The sequence below is a fragment of the Myotis nattereri genome, assembly GCF_964212035.1.
Source record: "Myotis nattereri genome assembly, chromosome: 1".
Taxonomy (NCBI): domain Eukaryota; kingdom Metazoa; phylum Chordata; class Mammalia; order Chiroptera; family Vespertilionidae; genus Myotis; species Myotis nattereri.
Genome location: NC_138075.1, coordinates 200,693,209 through 200,719,403, shown reverse-complemented (window position 1 = coordinate 200,719,403; position 26,195 = coordinate 200,693,209). Strand labels below are relative to the sequence as shown.

General features: G+C 37.8%; 1 protein-coding gene across 1 annotated transcript in view; it reads right to left on the bottom strand.

Annotated features, from left to right (window-relative positions):
- The window catches only part of FRYL (FRY like transcription coactivator), a 245,410-nt gene that overhangs the window by 123,150 nt on the left and 96,065 nt on the right, over positions 1-26,195 (bottom strand). The window contains exons 4-7 of the mRNA XM_081097652.1: positions 11,661-11,860; positions 7,728-7,781; positions 4,455-4,594; positions 3,431-3,527 (exon numbers count right to left, since the gene is read on the bottom strand). Coding sequence (XP_080953778.1) covers positions 3,431-3,527; positions 4,455-4,594; positions 7,728-7,781; positions 11,661-11,780 — 411 coding nt within the window. The 5' untranslated portion in view covers positions 11,781-11,860. The remainder of the gene's footprint in view (positions 1-3,430; positions 3,528-4,454; positions 4,595-7,727; positions 7,782-11,660; positions 11,861-26,195) is intronic.

The following is a 26,195-nucleotide window of genomic DNA, read 5'->3' as shown; positions in this document are numbered from 1 at the left end:
TATTAGAAGAGAAACAGAAGTGAAAGAAGAAATATATCTTTAATTTAGTGGGGAGCACAATCTCTAAAAATCCTATATGAAGAATGAACATTATCAGACTGCACAGACATTTTTGAACTATCTATTTCTCCCCTTATTTTCAATAGTAAAAAAAAAAATAAAAAAAATCACCCCAAATGGAATAATATTCCCATCTTTAATGTCAAGAATTTTTCAAATCTTTGCCATTTGCATGACTTTAGAAGCAGCTCTAATTCTACCTGAGCATTCAAGAAGCATACATCCTAGAGAATGCCCATGTTTTAGTCCAAGGCTATTCCCACCACCACCTCCCAAAATTTAATGCTTTTATCACATCAGGAAAGTGAAAAACAACAAAACTAGGTTAAGATATGTATGCTGGGGCATCAACGAGACTCACTCATTACCTAAGAGACCAGTTCTCAGCATAAAGGAGAATAAATTCATGCTTCTGAAAAATTACAAATGAACCCATAACATCGAGAGCTGCTTATCAACATCTAAAATGGTACTGATAAATCTGAAAATACTGAAGGACTACTCCACCTTCTGATAATTCTCAACAGCACTGATAAAACTAAGCCAAGAGCTTGAAATGACTCACCAACCTGGTTTCCCAATCTTCTTGTTTGTTTCAATGAATAAATACATCTGACTAAAATTCAACATAAAAAGAAAATTGCTTCAAACTTGCTAAACACTACATTGCTGTTTAATCATACTTTCACTGTGGATTTTAAAGCCCCTGTACTAACAGTAACATCTGTAGTCAGCCCTGACCCCAAAAATATTCCTCTTTTTTAGAAAAATGTAATTACTTATCTATATCTTGAGTTCATTTTGTTCCCACAGTGAATTGAATCACACTAATTTCATCACATTTAGCTAACTTAATTCTTCATCTAACATGTTATGATTAAAACTTTAATTCTACAAGATGCTGGTCATTTCACCCAACCATGTCACATCTCTGATTTTACCAACAATTTATTTTTATTATTAAAGGGAGAAAACTTGGAGTAAAAAAGTGAACTAGGTTTATAATCTTCAGTAAGTCCCTACAACTAAGAACATTTCTTCACCTATAAAATGAAAATAGCAGATAACATTTATTGGGCACTTTCCATGTCCCAGAAATTATTGTATTTAATTCTCATGATTCTACAAAACATGGTAAATACCATCCCTCCTTCAAAGAGGAGAAAGAGTTTGTGGGTAATAACTTGTCAAGTTACACAGCAAGTAAATGACACAGCTGGGATGAAAACACCTGCCATGACTATCTCCCAGAATTTATTAGTGACCAGCTGATACGAAGGACATAGAGTCTTTATGCATTATGAAGAGTTCTAAATATGTGCGATTATCACTGAAGACATGACAGATTACTCAAGAAACAAATAATTTCTAATATTTACCCCTCCTTAAGACCGAACCATCCATGTATCAATACTTCAATGCTCTTGGGACTGTCTAAATCACATTTTAATATGTGTATATTATGTGGGACAAAGTAAAAGTCTTATTAAATTCAAGATCTAGTACATTGATTGCTCTCTGGATCTATTAAACCTTACATCAGTTTGACAGTGAAGAAAATTGGGTTAGTTTGTCATGAGATTTCAGAAAGTTGTATTGATTTTTACTTCATTTCCTGTAGTTTTTAAGAAGCTAAAAAGATGCCTTTTACTAGGAAAGGAAAGAAAAAACCCTCTATAAGATCTTAAATACAGTGTATCTATATTCTTAGTGATGTATTTTACCCTTTGATGGGTGCATTTGAATGAAAGTCTGAGGATAATGGTAAAAGAGAGACATGGGAAAGTGAAAAGGGAACAATAGGTTGAAAGACTGTAGTGACATACCAAAAGCAAAGATTAGCTGTCAGAGCCACTGCATTTCCCTTTCTCATATTTTGAGGCCATGTAAACCAAGGATCGGAAAGGATTTTGTGGAAGGAAGTGGAAAACTGAGCCCACTGAAAGAATGTCCTTACGTTTACAGACCCTAACTTTTCTTCTACCGGAAGAGCTATCTGGATTATTTTGGAGAAGTAGATGGAGGAGAAAGAGGATGAAGATGATGAGGAGGGAAAAAGACAAAGAAAGAAGAAGAGGAGAAAGACAACTCCAGGGGGTTGTCCTTGTGTTGTTCTGAAGCCAGTGCAATCAGGGAGAGCTTTTAGATGAGGCAAGGGACTGATTGCTGAGGAGGAGAATGTCATGGGAAACAAAGGAGAAAAGGCACAGAGGAGACAGATCAGTCCTGAAGGTCAGTGTAGGGAGTATGCGATTTCCACTGCTGGAAGGAGAAGCCCTATACAGTTTAACTAAGCAAAGAAGTGCAGATGCTGGTTACCAAACCACTTAAATGAGCTACATTAGCACACATGAGAGGCTAGGGATCAACCACAACGAGCCCCTGTAAAGCCCACTCATGCTGTGTGGCCAGGGCTCCTCTTATCCCTGGTTACCTCAGGGTCTTACGATCCCAGTTCAACTGGGAGGTCACAAAAAGGAAATCTGGCTTGTCAGCACAACTCCCAGGAGAAATTTCTATCCCACATTCACTAAAAACCTTTAGGATGGGTACAAATTAAAGTGATTTTATCTGTGACTAACTCATTTATTCATTTTACAGATTTTTAATTATTTTATTTGCAGATTTCAGATGTTCAGATTTATAATGTCTTTGCACAGACATTATAAAAAAAAACAAAGGCAAAGTATAAATGATTATACAATCCAATTATTTTTATATTGGCTATGTCAAAAAAATAGTCTATCAATTTTTATATCTTTCATTTCCTGTTCATCATCACATTTTATCTTCTATTTGATTTTACATAACATAGACAACTCCTTGTCCAAACATGTAATATGCAAAATATAATTTTTCTTTTAGAGTTCCTAAATTTTTCCCAAATACTACAATGTGCATGGCTGGAAATCTATGGATCATCTTTGCCAACTCAGTCTTACTCTTGTCAAATCATCCCCATCCCTCAACTATTACTGCACAATTATTACATGTTGAAATGCAGGCTTGAGGGCTTAGAGAAAGAAATTCTTTGAAAGTGGAAGTAAAAAAAGATTGAAGTAGGTGAATGACAGGCATACTATATTTGCAGCTAACGGCCCATTTGTAACACAAATTTCTATTCAGCTCCATTTTGCTAACATGACTTCATGTCTTGGATGGCATACAAACATAAAAGAAACGAAGTGACAGGTACAGGAAAGGAAGGCCTCAGGCAACTGAAACAGGTGTAATTAAATTATAGGAATGCAGTCTATGTGGGCCAGAATTTTAGACAATACATCCTAAATAAGGTAACTGAAACATCAAGGCAAAATAAGAAAAACAGACTTTTCAGAAATAACAACTTTACGGAAATAACAGCACTTACCTGCTTTAGAACTTCAACTAAAACTAAACAAAAAATGAAATCTACTGCTAAGTCTCTCCTTTCAAGAAGATAATCTCTTTCACGTTGCTGGTCATCCCTGAAACAAGAAGCCCAAGTTAGGACTGCATGAAGAATGTAAGTTTTAAAATAGGTATTGGCTACTAGTTCAAATTATTCACTGAGTTCCCAATATGGATGGTGTTCTACAGCATACAAGTTTTCCTAGTAACTCACGGTATATATTACATGTTCTTATTTCCTCTCTTTTGTGAATTAGGAATCTATACATACATTTTTCACTATTATATCTGTCAGAAATTAAACCTAATCTAAAAAATTAGAAAGAGGAAGAAAAGCATTTCAAATTTCATTTAGAAAATATAATGTTATTTCATATTTGATTAGTATATTTTTATTAAGAACTGAAACCAAAAAAATAACTCTTCTGAAGAAATTACTGTGCCAGGTAACTTTCTTACAAATCTAAGATGAAAAAACACAAGTGGCATCTACTCAAGTCCATTTCTAAACCATAGGCCATCACCTGAACACAGACAGATGTTTTACTAAAGCCCAGATCTCCCTAGGAAATCTGAAAAAGGAGAAGACGTGTTCTTGGACTTGAGCACCAAAAAGGGTGTCATGGTAAATAACACGGGGTTTTGACAGTCATCCTGTATCACCACCACTGCTTCCCTTCACACACCATGTGAACAGGACCTTCTTTGAATATTTTCTTAATTTCTTTCATGATTATTAAAGCTCCTCACAACTACTGAAATGGCACTCCCGAAATCTGGTTTAGCACGACTAGTCCCCGTGATGAGCACTGTATGGCTGTACCTGCTTTACTTGGTTGACAGGTTACGCTTGGACTATCCTCTCCCCTTACTACCATTTCAGAACAAAAAGAATCCATGTTATTGCTTAGAAGCCAAATAATAACAATCTTCAAGTGATAACACGATCACCCCCTTCACTGGAATTGCTGCGATCCCAGAACGGTGGAAAATGGGCCACTTACCCCTTAGATTTGGTGCTAGATCGAGGCCTATACTCGTAAGATTCATCTTCAGTTCCATTCTGGCGTCTGTACCAGTCAAACAAGGTGCGAAGTAAGGAAGGGAGACAGTGCTCTGCTACGGAGCTCATGGAGCTGATCAACTGAAAACACAAGACATAGCCGGAAGATAAAATGCCACACCGAAGAGCCGTACCCGTAACCATTAGCCATCACTTAAAAATAATAAGCACTTCTAGAGCAAACATAGAATACACAGAGCAACTGAAAGCAGCAAATCTGTCTTAAAATTAAAAAGAGAGAGAGAGAGAGAGAGAGAGAGAGCGAGCGCGCGAGCTGGGGATACAGTCAAGTAGTAAACGGGGCTAAGTTTCTCCCACTATCAAAATTCACCCAAATCTGTTTAGCTCAGAGGCTTTCTCCCTTCTCCTTGCCTCCACATGCTCCTCACATGGTCACCAATAACATCCCTGATTAAACACATGGGTACCTCTGGGAGACGATTATGCATAACATGTGAGGAAAATCAACACATCTACTTCCTTCCCCTGGCCAGTTCCTCTCTCCTCATGTGAACAAAAGGTTCTAAAATGTTGCCACTAGAATTGGTAAACAGATGGAGAAACAACGAAAACTACAATATATTGTTAGAAGTATGGAAAAGCTCAAATTTACTCTGTACTGCTATGATACAGAACAAAATTATAATTAAATAATCAATTTGTGATACAAATAAACATTAAAAATGTGTTGTACACAAGCTTTTATAGCTTAGAATATTCAGTGGTTCTCAACCTTCCTAATGCCGTGACCCTTTAATACAGTTCCTCATGTTGTGGTGACCCCCAACCATAACATTATTTTCATTGCTACTTCATAACTGTAATTTTGCTACTGTTATGAATCGGAATGTGAATATATGATATGCTATATGTGTTTTCCGATGGTCGCGACCCACAGGTTGAGAACCACTGATATTGATGGACAGCATAAAGATAATGTAGGAAGATGAACAACTGCTACCAATTTGAGGCACCTCTGAAACTACCTGTATTGTAGGTGAATATCAGATCCATTTCATGAATGATGGCAGCTTGCCTGTAGTGAGGTGAGAGGTGCACCAGCTACCCTCAGCAGTCCCTAAAGTCACCTCATCTTGAGCAGCCCAAGAAAAACACCCTCTCTTCATAAGAAATTCTGTATCTGACTCAACTCATTACTCATTAAATTAATATTCTTAAATCAGCATAGAGTACAACAATTTTCACTTGGCTTTTCTTAACTAAAAAACAGGAATACTCAAGGTCTCATTCAGTTCCAGGACTACAGGAAGTACAAGTAAATGAAGATAACATGATAACTCTTGTAATGAAGATTTAGATTCTCCTAATATTTTATATTTGTCATCTAACTTCAGAATGTACTTCATCCAGGAAAATAGAAAAAAAAAGCAATGGCTTATTTGATTGCATAGGCTGTTTTCTTTTTCATTATCTCTGCCTTCCTTTAATCGTGGTTCTATTTATAAATTACCATAATTTGACAGGTAAATAGTGTCTAATATAGGGAATTAAAGTAAAACATAATTCTAATTTTAATTAACTATTTTTTAATTTATATTTTATTCACAATGAACCGTCCCTGTTAAAAGGAGAATATGGTTCACTGTTAATAATGAAGGAACAATAAAACACCATCTACTATTGTAAATGTATATTAAAACAGTTTAAAGCACACATAGCTTTTTATTGTAAAAAAAATATCAAGCTATGATGCATGATCATGTATAGTTTTGTTAATCAATTACATAAGAAAACATGGAAATTTTCCTTAAAACCTTGTTTAATAGGATTTCTTATTCTGATTTTATATTCATTCATCATTAGTAATATGAATTTAAGCTATAAATAATCTAAATACTTTTAAAGTAATCTATTAATAATACATTAATAATTAAGTAGTTAATTACTAGTAGGAATACCTTCGTGGTGGCATTAAGATGTGAAAAGCATTATATGAGGTGATCTGGTTACTACTATAATAGAGGACTAGCTTCCTATTTATGGTCTCTTCTTAGATTTGCAGCTATTTACCCACTATATGTATGCATCAGAATTACCTAGGGAGCTGTAGTAAAATACAGGTGCTACTCAGACTCAGCAAAACTGCAGCAAGATGCAGAAACGGTATGTATCCACCAAGTAATTCTAACCAGCCATCGTTATCTAATCAAGTGTACTAATGAATATTAAAATCAATTTCCTAGATATATAATTATGAGAAAAGTACTCAGGAATACTAGATGGCAACAGGAAGCTAATCTAGGTTATTGGTTTTTGCAAACAATCAACATATAGTAAAACAATTATTAAGCACACATAATTATGACAAAAATAACACTCAAGCAACACAATCTCAGCAAGAGAAAAGAATTAACATTAGAGAAATACTACACTAATTTTTAGACATCAGCATTCTATATAAAGGGGGCTGGGGAATTTTTTGGTCACTGTATGTTTTCAAGCTTCTATTGCTTTCTGACACAGAGAGGATCCACTTGGCCTTTGTACAAGCACAGCTAGAAGCACAAGTGTGAGGGTGGGATGTAGTTGATGCCTCTTGGGGCAGCCCTCAACCACTGGGGATGGGAGCTGCAGACAGACAATTCTGGGGACATCTGTGTAAGGCTCAGAGGTAGGAGGAAGGCCCCAGAGCAGAGACCTCTCAAGTGCTCCCTTCCATCAGTTCTTCCTCCCTCTGCTTCACTTGCCCAAGCCTGCTCTCTGGGGTCGTCCCCAGGACCGAGGCCTCATCTCCAGCTCTGCTTCGAGGAGGTAAAGAGGGAGCGAAGTAGGCTGGATGCTTCTCTGTAAAGGTTCTGACAGCCCCAACAGGAAAAAATAAATGTTAAAAGGTAAAATGCTATTTATTATGCAGAAACTGTAGGAATTGATATACAAGAAAAGATTGGTGGATGTAATTGGAGACTTTCTGAGAAAATTTAAAAGGGCACAGCAAAGAGATTAACAGTGAAAAGTAAAACATTTAAAAATACTGAATGAGCAGAAATCAATAAAGTTCACAGGTCATTCTAAGAATTATAAAGTTCACAATTCATAGTTCATTCTATTTGTTTTGTTAAATAAACAAACTACCAATGACAGCTGAATCTAGATATACGGGAACTTCTTAATACTAGATATATTTGGATCAGACTGGTAGGACAAATATTTTTCTTTCAGAAAAAAATAAAACAGTCCCCTAAAATTGACATACCTGGTCAAACTGAAGATCTTCACCCCTCTGGAGAGATCTAGACAAAGGCTTCTCCTACAATTAAAAATATGTTTCAATAAACATGTGAGGAGAAGACAAAACGAACAGAAAAATGTAGTTTGGAGGAAAGGAGAGATCATACAGAGAGCAGAAAGTCTTTTAAAAGTGCATATATATTTAATATTCTCAAAACATAGTGGAAATTGCAGAGTTGTAAAAATCCTGGGCCTAAAGTCAAAATCAGCAGGTGACTGTTTAAAGCTTTTTCCTCTTTTCTTTTCTCGTCACTGGCAATCTAAAAGATTAACAGATGAGCTTGGATACGCCTGGATCATTACCCAGGATTGATCTACCACCTTTTAGGAAGAAAGGAGCCTCAGGTATTGGATTGCATAGTCTGCAAGCTGCTATCCTCAATCAATGATTGCCCTTCCTTCCTGAATCTTTCTTCCAAACTAAAAATGAAATTGTGGCTAAAAGTCAAGCTCAGCTAATCTTCCCATCTTTCGGCCTCTTTAACCTCCTTTTATTACGGTTTCTAATGAGAATCAAAAGGCCCGTTCTCTCATTTTAGTGATAGATTAAATTCTTTTAGCAAAAGCCATTTATAACTGTGCTACTTTTTTTTTCTGGTAACCTCCATGGGTGCTACTTTATTTAAAGTGACCCTAAAGAGTTTCATTTGAGAATTCAAGAGAGTCCTCTTGGATGGCTGTGTATTACCTAAGAGGATACAGAATAAATTTCAAAATAAATAAAATCACAATAAATGCACTTGAAGCTATAATAAAAATACTGTGACAATATGATATTAAATGTATTTTCATTATCTTATATAGATATACTCAGTTTACTCAGGCTTGGATGTACATGAAACAAAGCTGGCAAGAGATCTGATAAGAAGAAATGATGCTGGTATATATGAGTGCAAGGGGGTAAAATCTGTTAAAATATGATAGGGATTTTCTCAGCCTGTGTTTGTCCGTGGCTGCTGGAGACCACCACTTTGGGGGTTTTCCTGGTGTTTTTGAAAGAGTAAGCTCAGACAGCACTTCTCCCAAATTGTGATGATGGGGTAGAAACACCTTTTTTCTGATGGAATCCTCACCACTATTCACCGTAATTTTATAATCTCACCTTAGATTACCAAGTAGATGTCTCTGAAATTAGGTATTAAAGGAATGAATAAATATAGTCAGCATCAGACTAGTATTCTGAAAGAATTTATGAAAAGCTCCGTTAACGTTGTTTTATTAGAAAAACAAAGGGCACACATCACAGCAAAGTTCTTAAGGCTACAGGCAACTTAAAACACAAATCCTTACTAAGTACCTCCTGCCAATCATCTACCATGGGCAGTGCTGCAGATAAAAGGGAGGGTGAGACCTGGCTCTCTGTATCAAGTAGCTCACATCAGAGGAGATAAACATATGAACAACTAATATGGTAATGTCAGAATTTAGAAGTATGAACAAATTATTGTGGTCAAAGAAAGATTCATTTAGCTTGAGGAGAATCACTATGTTAAAGGGAATGTATGGGAAATTCAAAGGATGAGTAGAGCTTTAAAACACAGAGCACAGCCTAACTAAGCATGGCTCAGTGGTCAGTCGACCTATATGAGCCAGGAGGTCAAGGTTCGATTCCCAGTCGGGGCACATGCCCAGTTTGTGGGACGTGCAGGAGGCAGCCTATTGATGATTCTCTCTCATCATTGATGTTTCTATCTCACTCTCCCTCTCCCTTCCTCTCTAAAATCAATAAAAATACATATTTTTTAAAAAACAGAGCATACATCAGGATAAGAGAATCGTGAGACATTATACAAACTGTAACAAGAGTGTAAAGAGGCTGGAATGACCCAACAAGAACTTGAATTTATTCCAGAGCAATGAAAAGTGAGCAAGATTTTTAAAGCAGAATGGTGATAATTGTGTGTATTAGATAAAAAAAGTCTGGTTAAAATAAGAAAAATGGGAAGGAAATGGACCACTTTCTGACCAGTTAGAAGGTTCTTGCAATGGTCTAATATGACAGAACCTGACCCTAAGCTAGGACAGTACGAATGGTATTGGAAGTAAAAGAAAGGAGAAAGATAGAGAAATATCATTTAGAGACTCAAACAAATTAGGTAATTTCACTCATATTTCCTTTTAATATTTTAGCTCTCAAGATCTCCACATTTCAAAATTAAAATTCCTTTAAGAATATAGTATTTTGAGAGTTGATAGGACCACATTACATGGTGATATTTAGAAAACCTATACTAATAAAAGCCTAGGTGGTCCTCGTGCGTGATGTCATCACAAGATGGCCGCACACACAGCAGAGGCGGGGCGTGGCGGCTGCTCTGCACAGTGAGGCCTGGGGGTCCCGCGGCTCCACGCAGTGCAAAGGAGGCTGGTCCCAGCGTCTCTGCCACCTCGTGTGGAAGAGGCAGGTTGTGGCAGGGGAAGGCAGTTGTGGGCAATCAGGCCGGCAGGGGAGGGCAGTTGGGAGCGATGGAGCCGGCAGGGGAGGGCAGTTGGGGATGATCGGGCTGGCAGGGGAGGGCAGTTGGGGGTGATCAGGCCAGCAGGGGAGGGCAGTTGGGGGTGATCGGGCTGGCAGGGGAGGGAAGTTGGGGATGATTGGGCTGGCGGGGGAGAGAAGTTGGGGGTGATCGGGCTGGCAGGGGAGGGCAGTTGGGGGTGATGAGGCCAACAAGGGAGCAGTTGTGGGGCAATCAGGCAGAGGCAGTCGAGCAGTTAGGAGCCAGCGGTCCTGGATTGTGAGAGGGATGTCTGACAGTCGGACATCCCCCGAGGGGCCCCAGATTGGAGAGGGTGCAGGCTGGGCTGAGAGACCACCCCCACCCCCTGTGCACATATTTCATGCACCGGGCCTCTAGTATTATATAAAAGAGATAAAGTGTTTAAAAATGTGCTGTGCAAGTTGAAAATTGCTAAAGCCGGGTGTTAAGTTTCAGAATAGTCTAGATTTTCCTTTACTTTCTCTTAGGTTTTATCTGTCTCAACAATTGGCATTGGTAAAATTTAATTTTGTTCTTTTATGACCTGCAGCAACTTATCAAAGGGGATGCTGGGCTTTCACTCAAGGTGGTGGCATAGGTAAACACTGCACTTGCCTCCTCTCAAGACCACATCAAAATAACAACTATAGAACCATCATCATGTAGTCCTATAACTAAGGACATACAGGAAACACCACCTAGAGACCGTCAGGAGGAGTGGAGAGGCAGAACAGTTTGGTCCCACAGCCACTGTATGTGTAGGAAAAAGTATATACAGTATGGGGTTAGTACTATTCCCGGTTTCAGGCATTTAATAGGGGGTCTTGAAACTTATCCCCCCATGGGGAAAGGGGGACTACTGTACTAACCCATCCCTTATATTACTTTAAGACTATTTTTAGAGCAGTTTTAAGTTCACAGCAAAATTGAGCAGAAGGTAGAGACTTCCCATATACACTTTGCTCACACATGCACAGCCTCCTCCATTATCAATATTCTGCACCAAAGTGGTGTATTCGTTACCTCTGATGAGTCTACACTGACATATCTTAATCATCCAAAGTCCACTGATTACGTCACAGTTCACTTCACTCTTGGTGTTCTATATTCTATGTGCCTGGACAAATGTTTAATGCATGCACCCACTGCTATAGTAGCATAAAAGTATATTTTCACTGCCCTAAAAACCCTTTTGTTCTGCCTATTCATTCCTCCACCCACACCCAACCCCTGATCTTTTCCTGTCTTCGAGTTTGCTTTTTTCCAGAATGTCATATAGTTGGAATTATATAGTATGTAGCCTTTCAGATGGGCCTCCTTTAATATTTTTTTCAAGGTATATTATTTGCAAAGTTTGTATTGTATTGGTTAATACAAAAAATCCAGAAAATATTTCAGACTTTTAGGTCAGCTCTACTCACCAAGGGTTCAGCCATTACAACTTCAATTTTCTTTTCAGCTTGAACAGCAAATTCTGCAAAGAGGCTCTTGATGACATATTCACCGGGCTTGACATCTGGGTCAATTGTAATGTTTGACATGATGATATTCTTTTTCCCCAATGTGGAATGAAAGTTGGAAGAAGTACAGTACTTATTCACTTTGCTGACTGGTGCTGAAGCTAAAATTGAGAAAAAAAATAAAGAACTCTACTTTAGTAATCAACTAATTAGGCCTACCATAACCACCCTCCTTAGCAAGCGTGCTACCCCTGACCTGCTTCCAGATCTCCCAATCTGTATTACCATACTCTATTTTTCTCTATTATACTTGCTGCCTTCTAACACTGCCCAACATAACTATAATTTATAGTTATAAATTATACACGGTTGTTATGTGTTGTTTTTCTCTCTACCCTACTAATGTGAATTCCATAAGAGCAGGGATCCCCTTGTTTTTTATGTTCATTGATGAACCCCAAGAACAGTGCATGCATGGCATATACTAGGTATACAATAAACAGGCACTGAATAAATGAATTTTAAATAAAGTCACATGCAATTAAGGAAATAAAAGAGATGGGAGTAAATGAAACAGAGACGGGGTTAGGAGTTGAAATACGCTACTCTGCATGCCCAGCAAAGGCCTCATTTGAAGAGGCTGCATTTGAATTAAGATCTGAATGATGAAAAAGAGGCAACAAGACAAAGCATCAGGGTCAGAAAGCACAAGGCTGAGTGTGAATATTTGAGAAACAAAAGGAAGGCCCGTGTGGCCTGAACTCCAGGGATGAAGTCAGCGAGAGGCAATGGGAGATGAAGTCAGAATTATCCGTCAGGGATCAAAGTTTTAGACCTTGATAAGGAAATTAGATTTCATTCTAAATGCAATTGTAATTCTGTGTGAAATACTAACTTGCAGGGGGATAGAAGCTGGCCTCTCCTTAAAAGACCGCTCTGGATCCTCTGGATTGGAAGAGGGCAAATATAGAATCAGGGAAGCCACTGCAGAAACCCAGGGGAGAGCACAGCGTGGGCTAAGAGGCGGGCAGTGGCACAGGAGAGAAGGAAGAGGATTTGAGATTTGCCATGTGTTAGTGGGTGTGATATCAAGGTGAGGGAAAGGAATGAAAGATGACTCCGTATTTATACCTGAGTCGCTCAAAGGTCAGTGGTGCCATTTACTCAGTGAGGGACGACACTGGGCCTGGCGAATAGTTCGTTGCGCCAGATGTGGCACAAAAAGAATGCACACCACTGCATGTTGTTTATATTTACCTGTCCTGTTCGCTTGGCTGCCTGGGCAGCCTACCTTGGATTTCTATCTACAGTTTATCCTTCCCGCATTCTTCCAGCCTACTGCATAACACAGACCCTCCACATTCTCTAACTACAGCTTATGTCAGTGATGGCGAACCTTTTGAGCTCGGCGTGTCAGCATTTTGAAAAACCCTAACTTAACTCTGGTGCCGTGTCACATATAGAAGTTTTTTGATCTTTGCAACCATAGTAAAACAAAGATTTATATTTTTGATATTTATTTTATATATTTAAATGCCATTTAACATAGAAAAATCAAACAAAACAATGAGTTCGCGTGTCACCTCTGACACGCGTGTCATAGGTTTGCCATCACTGACCTAATCGCCCCCCAAAGGGCCTATCTTCTGGTCCCATTACACTGGGGGCTAGGCTTTCAGTATATGAATTTGACAAATATTTAGGCCATAGCATTTGCCAAAATCAAGGTGTGAGCAGAGCTGCATCCTTTCTGGAAGTCCTAGGCCAGCAGTTCTCAACCTGTGGGTCGCGACCCCTTTGGGGGTCGAACGACCCTTTCACAGGGTTCGCCTAAATACATCCTGCATATCAGATACTTACATTACTATTCATAACAGTAGCAAAATTACAGTTATGAAGTAGCAACGAAAATAGTTTTATGGTTGGGGGTCACCACAACATGAGGAACTGTACTAAAGGGTCGCGGCATTAGGAAGGTTGAGAATCGCTGCTCTAAATACATACATTCCAAACTCATAAGGAATTATTCTGTCAACTAAAACAACCTACTCTACCAAACACAGTACATATCAAGATACAAAAAGGTGACCTGTGATAACTTCAACAGAAAATTCCAGGAAGTAATACAAAGTCAGGTTACAGCAGACAGTTCAGAAAAAATAATTTATAAATTTTAAAAATCTTTTTGAAAGACATAAGTTCCAAACACCTGGCTTCCTTTCATGCCCTATTCATTATCTTTATTTACTACTATTTTCACAGAATAGAGTATTTCCCTCCAAACTTAAGATGAAAAATTTAGGCACACATGATTCTTATTAAAATAATAATAATCTAAAGAATATTACAAACTGTTAATATTACATCTCAAATATTTTTGCATCACATCAAATTAAAGTATAATATATTGTATTCTAGAACTAAAACTATATAAGAACAATTCAAAAATTCACAGTCCTTTGAACACAGTGTACACTATTTTAAACAATGAACTATTTGTTTACTCTGTTTCATGATCCAACATTGTGTATTATCAAGGAGAAAATCTATTAACAAATGTTATTGTGGAAAAAAGAGATCTGAAATTAAAAAAATATTTTGAAACATTAAGAATACGCTGTATTTTATATCATTATTATGTTGGACAATCGTAAGAAATCATTAAAAAAGGCTATTCAGTTTCCAGAATTTTAACATATTTTAGAAATAAAAATGAAGATGAACCATATTCAAGGCTGATATATGTAAGCAGTTACAAAATATATTTTTTCCTTTAATGAAGATGTATAAGTCTTTAATTAAGTTTCATGAGATCCTAACAGTTACAAAGGTTTCTTGGAATTTAACTTTACAATAAATGAAACTAACCAAGAAGTCACATGATAGACCTAAGTACTTAAATTTTAGACTCTGAAGAAGTATAAACTTTTAAATTGATATTTAGCCTTTGAACAGTATCTTCAAAATGGAAAAAAACAAACAAAAAACTTTAGTTAAACTGATCTCTCAAATAACTCACCATTACTATCTTCTACAGAAAAAGCATAAACATAAACAAAGCATAAACAAATAACTAACATTATTGCATACTAGAGGCCCAGAGCACGGATCCATGCACTGGTTGGGGTCCCTCAGCCTGGACTGTGCCCTCTTGAAATCCGGGGCCCCTCAAGGGATGTCAGACTGCCAGTTTCGGCCCGCTGTGGGAGCACATTGACCATCAGGAGACAGCTCCTGCGTTGAGCGTCTGCCCCTGGTGGTCAGTGCGTGTCACAGCGACCAGTTGTTCCAGTTGTTCTGTCGTAAAAGTTGCTTAGGCTTTTATATATATATATAGATTTTAAGAAATTTTCCAATAAAGCCAAAGTTTAAGGAAAACCTGTATTTCGCTTCCAAATAAAGATTTCCCTTCCAAATATCTGCATTAAAAAATCAAATTTCAAAAATTACTTTTAAAGGGTTAATCACTTTTGCCTCTATCTACAAAGCTCTAATGAAATGAGAAAAAGACCCACATCTCCAAACTGAAAACTGGACAAAAGACATGAATAAACAAGGTACAAAGCATAAAACAGGCCAATACCACAAAAATAATATTTAACCTCACAGATATTTTTAAAACAAACAAAAATTAGATAGACCCCAATGGAGTCTGTGAAAGCAGCCTGCTGCCATCTCAACCCCAAGAACTGGTCTTAAACAATAAAAATTAGTACTTTATAGTCACCACCTTATATACATACATGCATATATTTATGTATAGATTTATATGCAAAAATATAACGAAGTACCATACAATTCTAATTAATTATTTTCTTATAATGGCTAACAAAAATGTTGATGATCACCTAAAAAAGAAGAGGCCTTGGAATAGGAACAAATATAAAAATATCTCAATTTAAAAAGCAAAATTCTTAGTTTAAAAAGCAAGCCTATTACCAGCAAGTTATTTTGTGAATAATAACAAACTAATTTTAAAGTTTATATGAAGAGGCAAATGACCCAGAATAGCTAACACAATACTGAAGAAGAACAACAAAGTCGAAGTACTTAACACTAGCTGACTTCAAGACTTACTTTAAAGGGGCACTAATCAAGACAGAGTGGCATTGTTGAACAAATAGACAAACAGATCAGTGGGACAGAACAGAAAGTCCAGGAATAGACCCACACAAACATAGTCAACTGAACTTTGACAAAGGAGCAAAGGCAATCAATGAGAGAGACTTTCAACAGATGGCGCTGGCATAACTGGACCCCCACATGCAGATTTAAAAAAACAAAATCTAAACACAAACCTGACACTTTGCACAAAAATGTACTCAAAACGGATCATAGATCTAAACGGGAAATGCGAAATGAATTCTACATGTAAAATGCAAACCCCTCTGAATTCCTAGAATATTAGGTAGGAGAAAAGTCTGGATTTTCTTAGGTTTAGTGATGACTTTTTAAATATAACACCAAATACAACACCCATGAGAGAAAAGTTGGTAAGTTAAGCTTTATTAAAATGAACTTAAACTCTGCTAAAGATATTGTTAATAGAATGAAAAGACAAGGCACAGACTGGAAGAAAATATCGGCAAAACACATAATCAGCTTCCAAAATATATAAAGAATCCATTGTACATAAAAAAAAAATCCTTAAAACTCAACAATAATAAGCAACCCAATTTAAAAGTGGGCAAATCATCAGAACAGACCCTCCCCAAAGAAGACATGTAGATAGCGGTAGAAACACAAAACTGTATACCCATTTTGGAAGAAAATTTGGAGGTTTCTTTAAAAATGAAACATATTCATACCATACAGCTCAGCAACTAACTGCACTCCTTGGGACTTACTCAAAGCAGTTTAAAGTATGTCCACACAAAAACCTGCATACAGATGTTTATAGCAGCTTTATCCATAGTTGCCAAAACTCTGAAGCAACCAAGAAGTGCTTCGGTAGGTAACTGGATGCATTGTGGTGTATATATATCCAGACAATGGAATACTATTCAGCACTTAAAAGAAGAATTTTCAAGTCATGAAAAAACTTGGAGGAAACTTAAATGCCTATTTCTAAGCAAAAGAAGCCAGTCTGAAAAGGCTATATACTGTATGATTACAACAATATGACATTCTGGAAAAAGGCAAAACTATGGAGATAATAAAAGGATCAGTGGTGCCCTGGCCAGGTAGCTCAACTGGTTGGAGCATATTCCTGATATACCAAGGTTGCGGGTTCGATCCCTGGTTAGGGCACATACAAGAATCTACCAATAAATGCATGAATAAGTGGAACAACAAACCATTATTTTTCTCTCTCCTTTCCCCTTTCTCTCTCCCTTCCTTCACTCTCAAATCAATCAATACATTTTTTTTTTTAAAAAAAAGAGACCAGTGGTAATCAGGGGTTCAGGTTTTTGGATGGGGGTGGAGGGGAAGGGAGAAAAGGATGAATAGGAGAGTACAAGGGACTTTTTTTAGGGCCTTGAAACTGCTCTGCGTGATACTATAATTGTGGATACATGTCACTATATATTTGTCAAAACCCCATAGAATGTACAATACAAAGAGTGAATGTGATGTAAGCTATGTATGGGTGATTATGACATGTCAATGCAGGTTCATCAATTGTTTTAACAAATGTACCACACTAATGTAAAATGTTAATGGGGGAAACGGGAGAGGGGGGAATAAGAAGACGGTACATGGGAACTCTGCTTTCTGCTCAAATTTTCTGTGAACTTGAAACTCCTCTAAAAAAAAATATATAAAGTCTGTTAATTTTTAAAAACATAAAAATAAAGGAAAGAAAAGCCTATTCTATCCCTGTCAGCCAGAACCAAAGGTGCCTGGGAAGAGTCAAAATAAACAACAGCTCCAGTGAAAGCCTAAAACAATAATATACTTGGATCAAACTCAGGAAAAGGAAACAGTTTATAAGTCAATTAAAAATAAAATGTCAAAACATGAATCAGATCATATGGTAGACAGATTAAAAGTAAAAACAAAGAAAGCAAAATCAGGATTAGGGAATAATAGCAAATGTCAACTTCTGAGGAGGCCAGATGGATGGGTGTGCCTTCCAACTACCCATCCAGAGAAACACTGTACATTTGAGAGCAAGTACATCTGAAGAGGAACAGAGGGAATATAACAACGTGCGTGTTGTGGGTGTTAAGGGTACAATATGAAAGCATCATTTGATGACTTCATTGCACAAACACAATTTGCTATAAAGCAAGGCCTACCTCAAAATGCCTTCATGAAGGAAGGAAATGCATACCAGACACTTTTCATTTCTGATGGAAATGAAACATTTATTTTTTTAATACTTTAAGGTATTTTTCCCTAACAAACCTGTTCTTTTTTTTTTTTTTTAAATCCTCACCCAAGGTCACATTAAACGATTTTGAGCAAGGGGGGGGTGGGGGGGGGAAGGGGAGGGACAGTAGGGAGAGAGAGACAGAGATTAATTGGTTGCCTCCCACACACACCTAAACCAGCCCAAGGGATCAACAGACCCAAAACCTTTCCCTGTATGGGATGACACTCCAACCAATTGAGCAGCACCAGCCAGGGACTAACAAACTATTCTTATTTCAAGTGACATGCTGGTAAAGGGCTCAAAAACAAACAAAAACCAAGAGTCCTGATTTATTAGCATTTGCCAATTTCCCTTGTGCACTGACTCCCATCATGGCTGATTTCCAGCTATCAATGGCTTAACAACCAGCTGGTCAAATCCTTGGTGAGAATGAGATCTCGAATACCACATCAAGTTATCACCAATTTGTGACGAGAAAACTGACTCCTAATCAAAGTCACAGTCACATTAGGTCCTAAGTTTCTAAACTTTCAGGTCAGTGCCTTTATTTTCTCCAGAATTGCCAGATTCTGATAGACCTGTTCCCCCCTCCCCTTTTTAAAAAATATATTTTATTGATTTTTTTACAGAGAGGAAGGGAGAGGGATAGAGAGTTAGAAACATCGATGAGAGAGAAATATCGATCAGCTGCCTCCTGCACATTCCCTACTGGGTATGTGCTCACAACCAAGGTGCATGCCCCTGACTGGAATCGAACCTGGGACCCTTCAGTTCTCAGGCCGACGCTCTATCCACTGAGCCAAACCGGTTAGGGCTGTATTTCCCCTTTACAAGTCTAGTTTATTAGCATAATATTTGCTTAGACTAACTATTTCCCAGATGAAATATTTTGGTTGCATCTTCATATTCATTTACATAAAATGGGCTAAGAAGAAAAGGTTTTCCCACTCTGGTGAGGTAGATATTTACCCATACTTTCTTTAAACTCTTTTTTAGTTTTATTTTTTCCATTTAAATCTGTCATTCAGATTTAAGCAATGTCTTTATTGCATATACGGTAAAAACATTACTTTATCCCCGCCCCCCAATATTTAATCAAATTCTTCTGGCTTCCTTTACTGAAATTCTGTCACTAATTTTATATTCACTATCATAAACTAAAGCCAGACTCAGATATGCTTTCTATTTTGCTCCTTAGTAATCTTTTTGTATCAGTACCATACTTTTAATTATTGTAGCTTTATAATAGGTTTTGTTATCTATTGGTACAAATACTATTTACTCATCACCTTCATAATTTCTCAGACACTATTTCACTTATACGTTCATGTTTATGCGTATCTTCAGAAGTTAATTAGAAGAGAAATGTCTTAAGACTACTTGTCTAGAACCTGACATACCCTCACTAATTTATCTTCTTTCATGCAACGCCCCCCCACCCCAAATATGCATTTTCCCCTGTAGGATAGCTATCTAATTCTTATTAATTCTATTTGTAAATGCCTTGCTTCTGTTCTATGTGAATGAAATCATTTTCCTCACTCCTCAGTCTAATTTTTCTGTTTCTGGTTACATTTCAATGGATAAAAAATTAAGACTTTCGTTGTTCTTTGGGCAGCTGTTCCCAAAATGTTTATTTATCCTAGTCTCAACTATTCCCACTGAAAACAGTTTCTAAACATAGAAATCCTATGACATCTTGGGCACATTTCCAATTTTTTTACTTGAAGTCTACTACAGAAATATCACTTATTATAAAGCTCGAGAAAAATGACCTATCCTCTAAATAATCCATTATTCACTCAAGCTAGTCTCCCTGGGGGTCATTTTCTTGTACTCTTTTGAACCTTCAGAAGCTCAGCTAAGAAACTATTCAGAAAATCTAGAAATAATGTGCTATTTTCAAAAAGTGCACATTTTGCAAATAGCACATTAGGAGTCAGAAGACCAAGGGCCCTTGACTTGACTACTTAGAATCATTATAACCTTCATCAAATTATTTAACCTCTCTAAGTTTTTGCTTTCCCTCTACAAAATAAATGAGATGAATTATATCTCAACCATGGTATGTGTCAGAAGCATCACAAAAGTAGTTTTCATTTTTGTTCTCTTTCTCTCCCATAAAAATAATCACTGCCAGTAAAAAGCTATTCTCCTCTTGCAATCAAGAGCCCAGGGATCAGCAAAGAATAACCCTGATGTGAAAATCTGAACATCAAATCCTGTAGGACCTCCTCCAGCACACATACCTCGGTAGACTCAGGGCCGGGGGGAGGTAAACAACTGCATAGAGACCTGTAGCCATCTTCTTTGCTGTCTAAGAGGCTGAGCAGAAGCTGTAAGCAGGTCGCCTGAGTCCCCTATGCCCCTGAGGCTGAGATGATGGGGGCCGACAAGGAGCAAAAGGACTTGTTCCTAATATCTTATCTGGGAGGTAAGAGGTCCACAGAGGCAAAGACTGCTTCCCCTGTCCTCACTCTCAGGATTACTCTTTAAATGGGGATGAGCCACGCTTAATTAGCAGACAAAGAAATGTAACTGCCCACTAAGAGTATCCAGCAGCGAGTGACACATGAAATATTTACCAAACACCAGCAGCAAATTATCATAGGTTTCAAAACACGAAATCTCTTTCAATTAAAAGCAGGAACTAAACAGATAGATTGATTCTTGCCTTGTCATTCAACAACGTCCAGGAAGTTATGGGATTTATGTAAGTAAATGCAATAATACCAAAAAATTAAATCATTGTTATAAACATTGAAAAATAAGACATGAAACTTTCTATACTAGCTAGCAATAACTACCTAAAAATGCAAATGCAGAAAAATCTTCTATTCACAAATATAGGTGGGAATACATTTAATAAGAAAAGCTTACATGAAAGAAACTACAAGATCACCTTAAAGGGCACGAAAGAAGTTCTGAATAAATAGACATATTTATAGGTGGGAGCATTTATAATAAGTGTCAATTCTCACAAAATTAATATAATTACTACAGTTCCAATTAAAATCTCAATAGGTTGTGCTGTATAAAACTATCCTAGAGTACACACAGAAAAACGAAAACCCCAAAAAAGCTAAAAAAATTATTTAAAAAAATAGCCTGGCCAGTGTGGCTCAGTGGTAGAGCACTGACCCACGAAAAAGAGAACGTGGTTCGGTTCCCAGTCAGGGCACATGCCCAGGTTGTGGGCTCAATCCCGGTGAGTGGCGTACAGGAGGCAGCCAGTCGATTCTCTCTCATCACTGATGTTTCTATCTTCCTCTCCCTTCCTCTCTCTGAAATCAATAAAAACAAATTTTTTAAAAAGTACAAAAAATATTTGCTAAATCAGAAGATAATGTAACTGATCAGAACACATTATAAATACAATCAAAACATTATACCAAAATATAAAATTGACTATATCAGAATATAATGTAACAGTAATCAACTCAGTAAACAAAATGTCGATAAATCAGATTAATGTAGAAGATGAGAGACTTCTCAGAAATCCCAGATGCAAAGTAAAACGACAGTGAGGTACCACTTCACACCTACCAGAATGGCCACCATCAATAAATCAACAAACGACAAGTGCTGGCGAGGATGTGGAGAAAAGGGAACCCTGATACACTGCTGGTGGGAATATGGACTGGGCAGCCACTATGGAAAACAGTGTGGAGTTTCCTCAAAAAACTAAAAATGGAACTCCCATTTGACCTAGTGATACCACTTTTAGGACTATATCCTAAGAATCCCAAAACACCAATCAGAAAGAATATATGCACCCCTATGTTCATAGCAGCACAATTCACCATAGCTAAGATCTGGAAACAACCCAAGTGCCCATCAATAGATGAATGGATAAAAATACTGTAGTACATTTACATAACGGAATACTATGCAGCTATAAAAAATAAGGATCTCCTACCCTTTGAGGGAGCATGAAGGGACCTGGAGATGATTATGCTAAGTAAAACAAGCCAGTCAGAGAAAGAGAAGTATCACATGATCTCACTCATATGTTAAACTTAATGAACAAAATAAACTGATGAACAAAATAGGTCCAGAGACATGAAAGCATAAAACAGACTGACAAATCTCAGAGGGAAGGGGAAAGGATGGGTAACAGGAATAGATTAACCAAAGAACTTGTATGCATAAGTACATAAGCCATGGACATGGGCAATAGTGCGAAAGGCCTAAAAGGGGAGGGTGGGGTAGAGGAGGTCAAAGTGGGGGAAGAGGGACATATGCAATTCTTTGAACAATAAAGATAAATTTTAAAATAAATATAAATTAAATTAACAACAAAAAAAGAATTCAACATGGGCAAAATGAGAGGGATAGGGAATATCTGTTTAGTTATAATTTTGGAACAACTGGCTATTCATCTGAAAAAAATACTATATTCAAAACCAAAGTCCAGAAGGACGTGAAATTGAAAGTTAATTTTTAAAAGTCTAAAAAAAATATTAGGCATCAACGTGTTCAATCCAGGGGAGAAAAGACCTTTAGCCAAGATAGAAAACCCAAAATTATAAAAGAGATGAAATCATTCAACCAAATAAAAATTTTAAAATTTTATAAGGCAGATGATACCATAAATAAGAAAGTACAAAGTTGAACAAAAATATAATTTGGCAAAATATATACTCAGGTGTGGAGAAGCATGGGATTTGGTTGGAAGGTCTGTAAGGAGAAATCTCTGAAAGGTCAGGGACCTCTGAGGGACCTTGCTGAAGGTGGCAGCCCCTGCCTTGACTTTTCCAAACTAGTCCGAACCCCAGGGTATTTTGCTAAAATCTCTGTTCAGTCTTTTAGACCCGATCCTGTAGAAGCATGTGCTTTCTCAAGGATACGTACCCTGCTGATAGTATCTAGAGGTTAATTTTAGTTCAAGCTGTGGTGACAATAAAAGCCTAAGGAGGTAGGCGAACAGGGCTATTTGCTTCTAAAGCAAAAGAGCCCCTTAGCCTCTCTTTCACAGAAATGTGTGTCAGAGCAATCATTCACCCGTCACTCAGGATCTGCCAGTCAGTCCCGGCACTTAGGCAATTCACGTAAGAATAAACCTAAAAATACAATATATGAAAAAATATTCATCCAAAATTTGTAGTGCCCAGATAATGCAAATTAAAACAGCAATGAGCTTTCATATTATGCATATCCGACTGGCAAATATTAGAAAGAATAATAAGATCTATTGTTGGCAAGGTACAGGGAAACTTGACACTAAACACGTTGCTGATGGAAATGTTATGTCCACCTCAGTACAATCCTGTAGGCCAGACACAAGGATGGGTATTTTGGCCCTTAGAACAGAGCAGAGCAGACATTAATTTCTTTGAACTTCAGGCTCTCCATGCAACTGATATTAATTTAGCAGTATCTGACCTGCCCACAAGGAGCGCAAAGGATGGTATGCCAGCTCTAGCATTAATATCCGCTTGGCATATTTCTCACTATAAGTTAGTAAATTGGCAAACATAAAAATTTGTCTCTGTCAGACTGTTTATTACAATCCTACCCTCTGGAAAAGATTTCATACCCACTCTCAGTCTTAAGGTAAAGTCAGGTTTTCTAACCCAATCCCGGTCCTTGCTGGCTTCTCTGGCACTTCCTTAAATCAGAATCAGAATCTTTGGCGTGAGGCCCAGGCGTCTGTATGTTCTGGAAAACGCTCCAAAGTGACTCTAATGTGCAGAAAGGGCTGAGAACCACTGCCTTACACTCATCCTTCTAAAGTGGAACAGCTGGTTCTAGGCAATGATGTTATTTAAAACTTATTCTGATCATTAAAAAGCTTCAAAAACACCATAAATAAAGAAACCTGTGTATATAATACCATAAATTGCACTCCTCAAGCAACTCAGAGTGTTCAATAAAGGCATGTCAAGGGCAAAGCTCTAGGAAGCAACACGAAGGATCAAGAAAACATTTCAAAACATTTTTTTTTTTAAAGCCATACACGGTTCTCCCAGTTCACACTGGAAAGTTTTCTCTCAGGGTTTCAGCCACTTCAACCTACTCACTGTCCGTGCCCCAGACCCAATACCTTGGTGCTCTGTCAGTCCCCTGCCTTTCATTCATTATCAGTGATTTCAAAGGATGAGGTTTCAACGGTGTTACCTTTAAAACCATCACTGATTCCTGCCTGTGCCTTACATTTTGAATCTAGTCATCAGATTCCATCACTGCCGCACGAACCCTCCCTTCCTTTTTTTCTGCAGAGCTGAACTTTAAGTTCAGGTCCTAATAACAGTCCAGGAGACGCCTGAAAAATCTGCCTCTTAGCAGCTGAAGAGACTGTTTTCTATCTGAACCACAGTCGGCCTTACACATCAGACCACGGCAATACAATGCCCCGTGGTGCTCTGAATAAAATGCACTACAGGTCACCACCTGCGGGGGTGATGCTAGGGGTGCCGACCCCCAGGCAGGGGAAAATCCAAGTGTAACTGAAGTCCACCCTGTGCACATGGGGACTGAAAATACATACTAACCTTACTTTCAAGAATATTACTAAGGCTGGTTTATTGGCATAACATTTTATTCCCTTCCCGAGTCTCCCTATAGTAAGATCACTCATTCATACGTTGCTCCAAAATTTTATGTAACGCTTCCTTTTGCTTCATTTCTTCCTTTTCAAGACTTATTTTTAGAGCAGTTTTAGGTTCACAGCAAAAATGAGAGGACAGAAGAGCTATCCCATATACCTCTTGCCCCTACACATGCATAGCCTCCTCCTAGTACATCTGTTATAACTGATAAACCACATTGACACATCATTATCACCCAAAGTTCAGAGTTCACATTAGGGTTCACTCTTTGTGTTCTACATTTTGTGGATTTGAACAAATGTATCCGCTGTTCTAGTACCACCCAGAGTAGTTTCACTGCCCTAAAAATCCTCTGTGCTCCACCTGTTCACCCCCCGCCCCTATCCCTGACAACCACTCATCTTTTTACCATCTCTCCATAGCTTTGCCTTGTCTAGACTATCATAAAGTTGGAATCATGTAGTATGCAGCCTTTTCAGGCTGGCTTCCTTCACTCAGTAATAGGCATTTAAGTTTCCCGGAAGTCTTTTCACAGCTTAATAGCTCATCACTTCATTTGAGCACTGAATGATATTCCATTGATTCGATGTACCACAGTTTATCCATTTACCTACTGAAGAGCATCTTGGTTACTTCCAAGTTTTGGTAATTATGAATAAAGCAGCTATAAATATCAGTAAAGCTTATTTTAAATTAAAAGGATTTAATGTATCTAATGTAAATCTGTATTTATTATGTTATACTGCTAATATATCAGATGTTAATAAATATTAATTCATACTTCAATTTTTTACAAATGGCTTTGCTAACTACTTTCTGTATCACATGGATCAATAAATATTGCTGAAAATACAGCTTCTAAAACAATTCATATGTTTTTCTACTATGAACTATCATACATTTACGATTCATTATCTTCAGTACAAACATATCTGACTATTTGGAACTTGGCTTCTACCACCTTCCCCATTCAAATGAACTTCTCTTTAATTCTGTTTTTATAAAAGCCCTTAAAACTTTACTTATTTAGCAAATTTTTTAAAATTGGGAAATAGCATGCTTCATGAAAACCACTCAACCAAAAGTGAAATTGTCAGAAATTCCACGGAAGAGGCAGTGTTCTAGGATGTTGGATATTAACAGATTAGAAGGAAGAATAATCAAGAAGACACACCCATTCCATCCTGCAAAAGGCTAGCAAACTATGTCTCATCAACATGATCATGAAACTGTAAACATGGCTACTTTCAGGAAAGAAGTCTAAGAGTTTGACCAGAACCCAATGCTTTGAGGCCGAAATACTATAATGGGCCAGATACCTGCCAGGTGTCATCTATATAATAAAAGCCCACTAATGGAATCATTATATTACTAAGAGCAAAGGCTTTACAAACATCGTTAAGGCAGAATGACCAGAACAACTAGTCGCTATGATGCACACTGACCACCAGGGGGCAGACGCTCAATGCAGGAGCTGCCCCCTGGTGGTCAGTGCGCTCTCACAGGTGGAGCGCCACTCAGCCAGAAGCTGGGCTCATGGCTGGCGAGCGCAGTAGCGGAGGCGGGAGCCTCTCCTGCGGGAGCCTTTCCTGCCTCCGTGGCAGCACTAAGGAGCAGCGAGAGGGT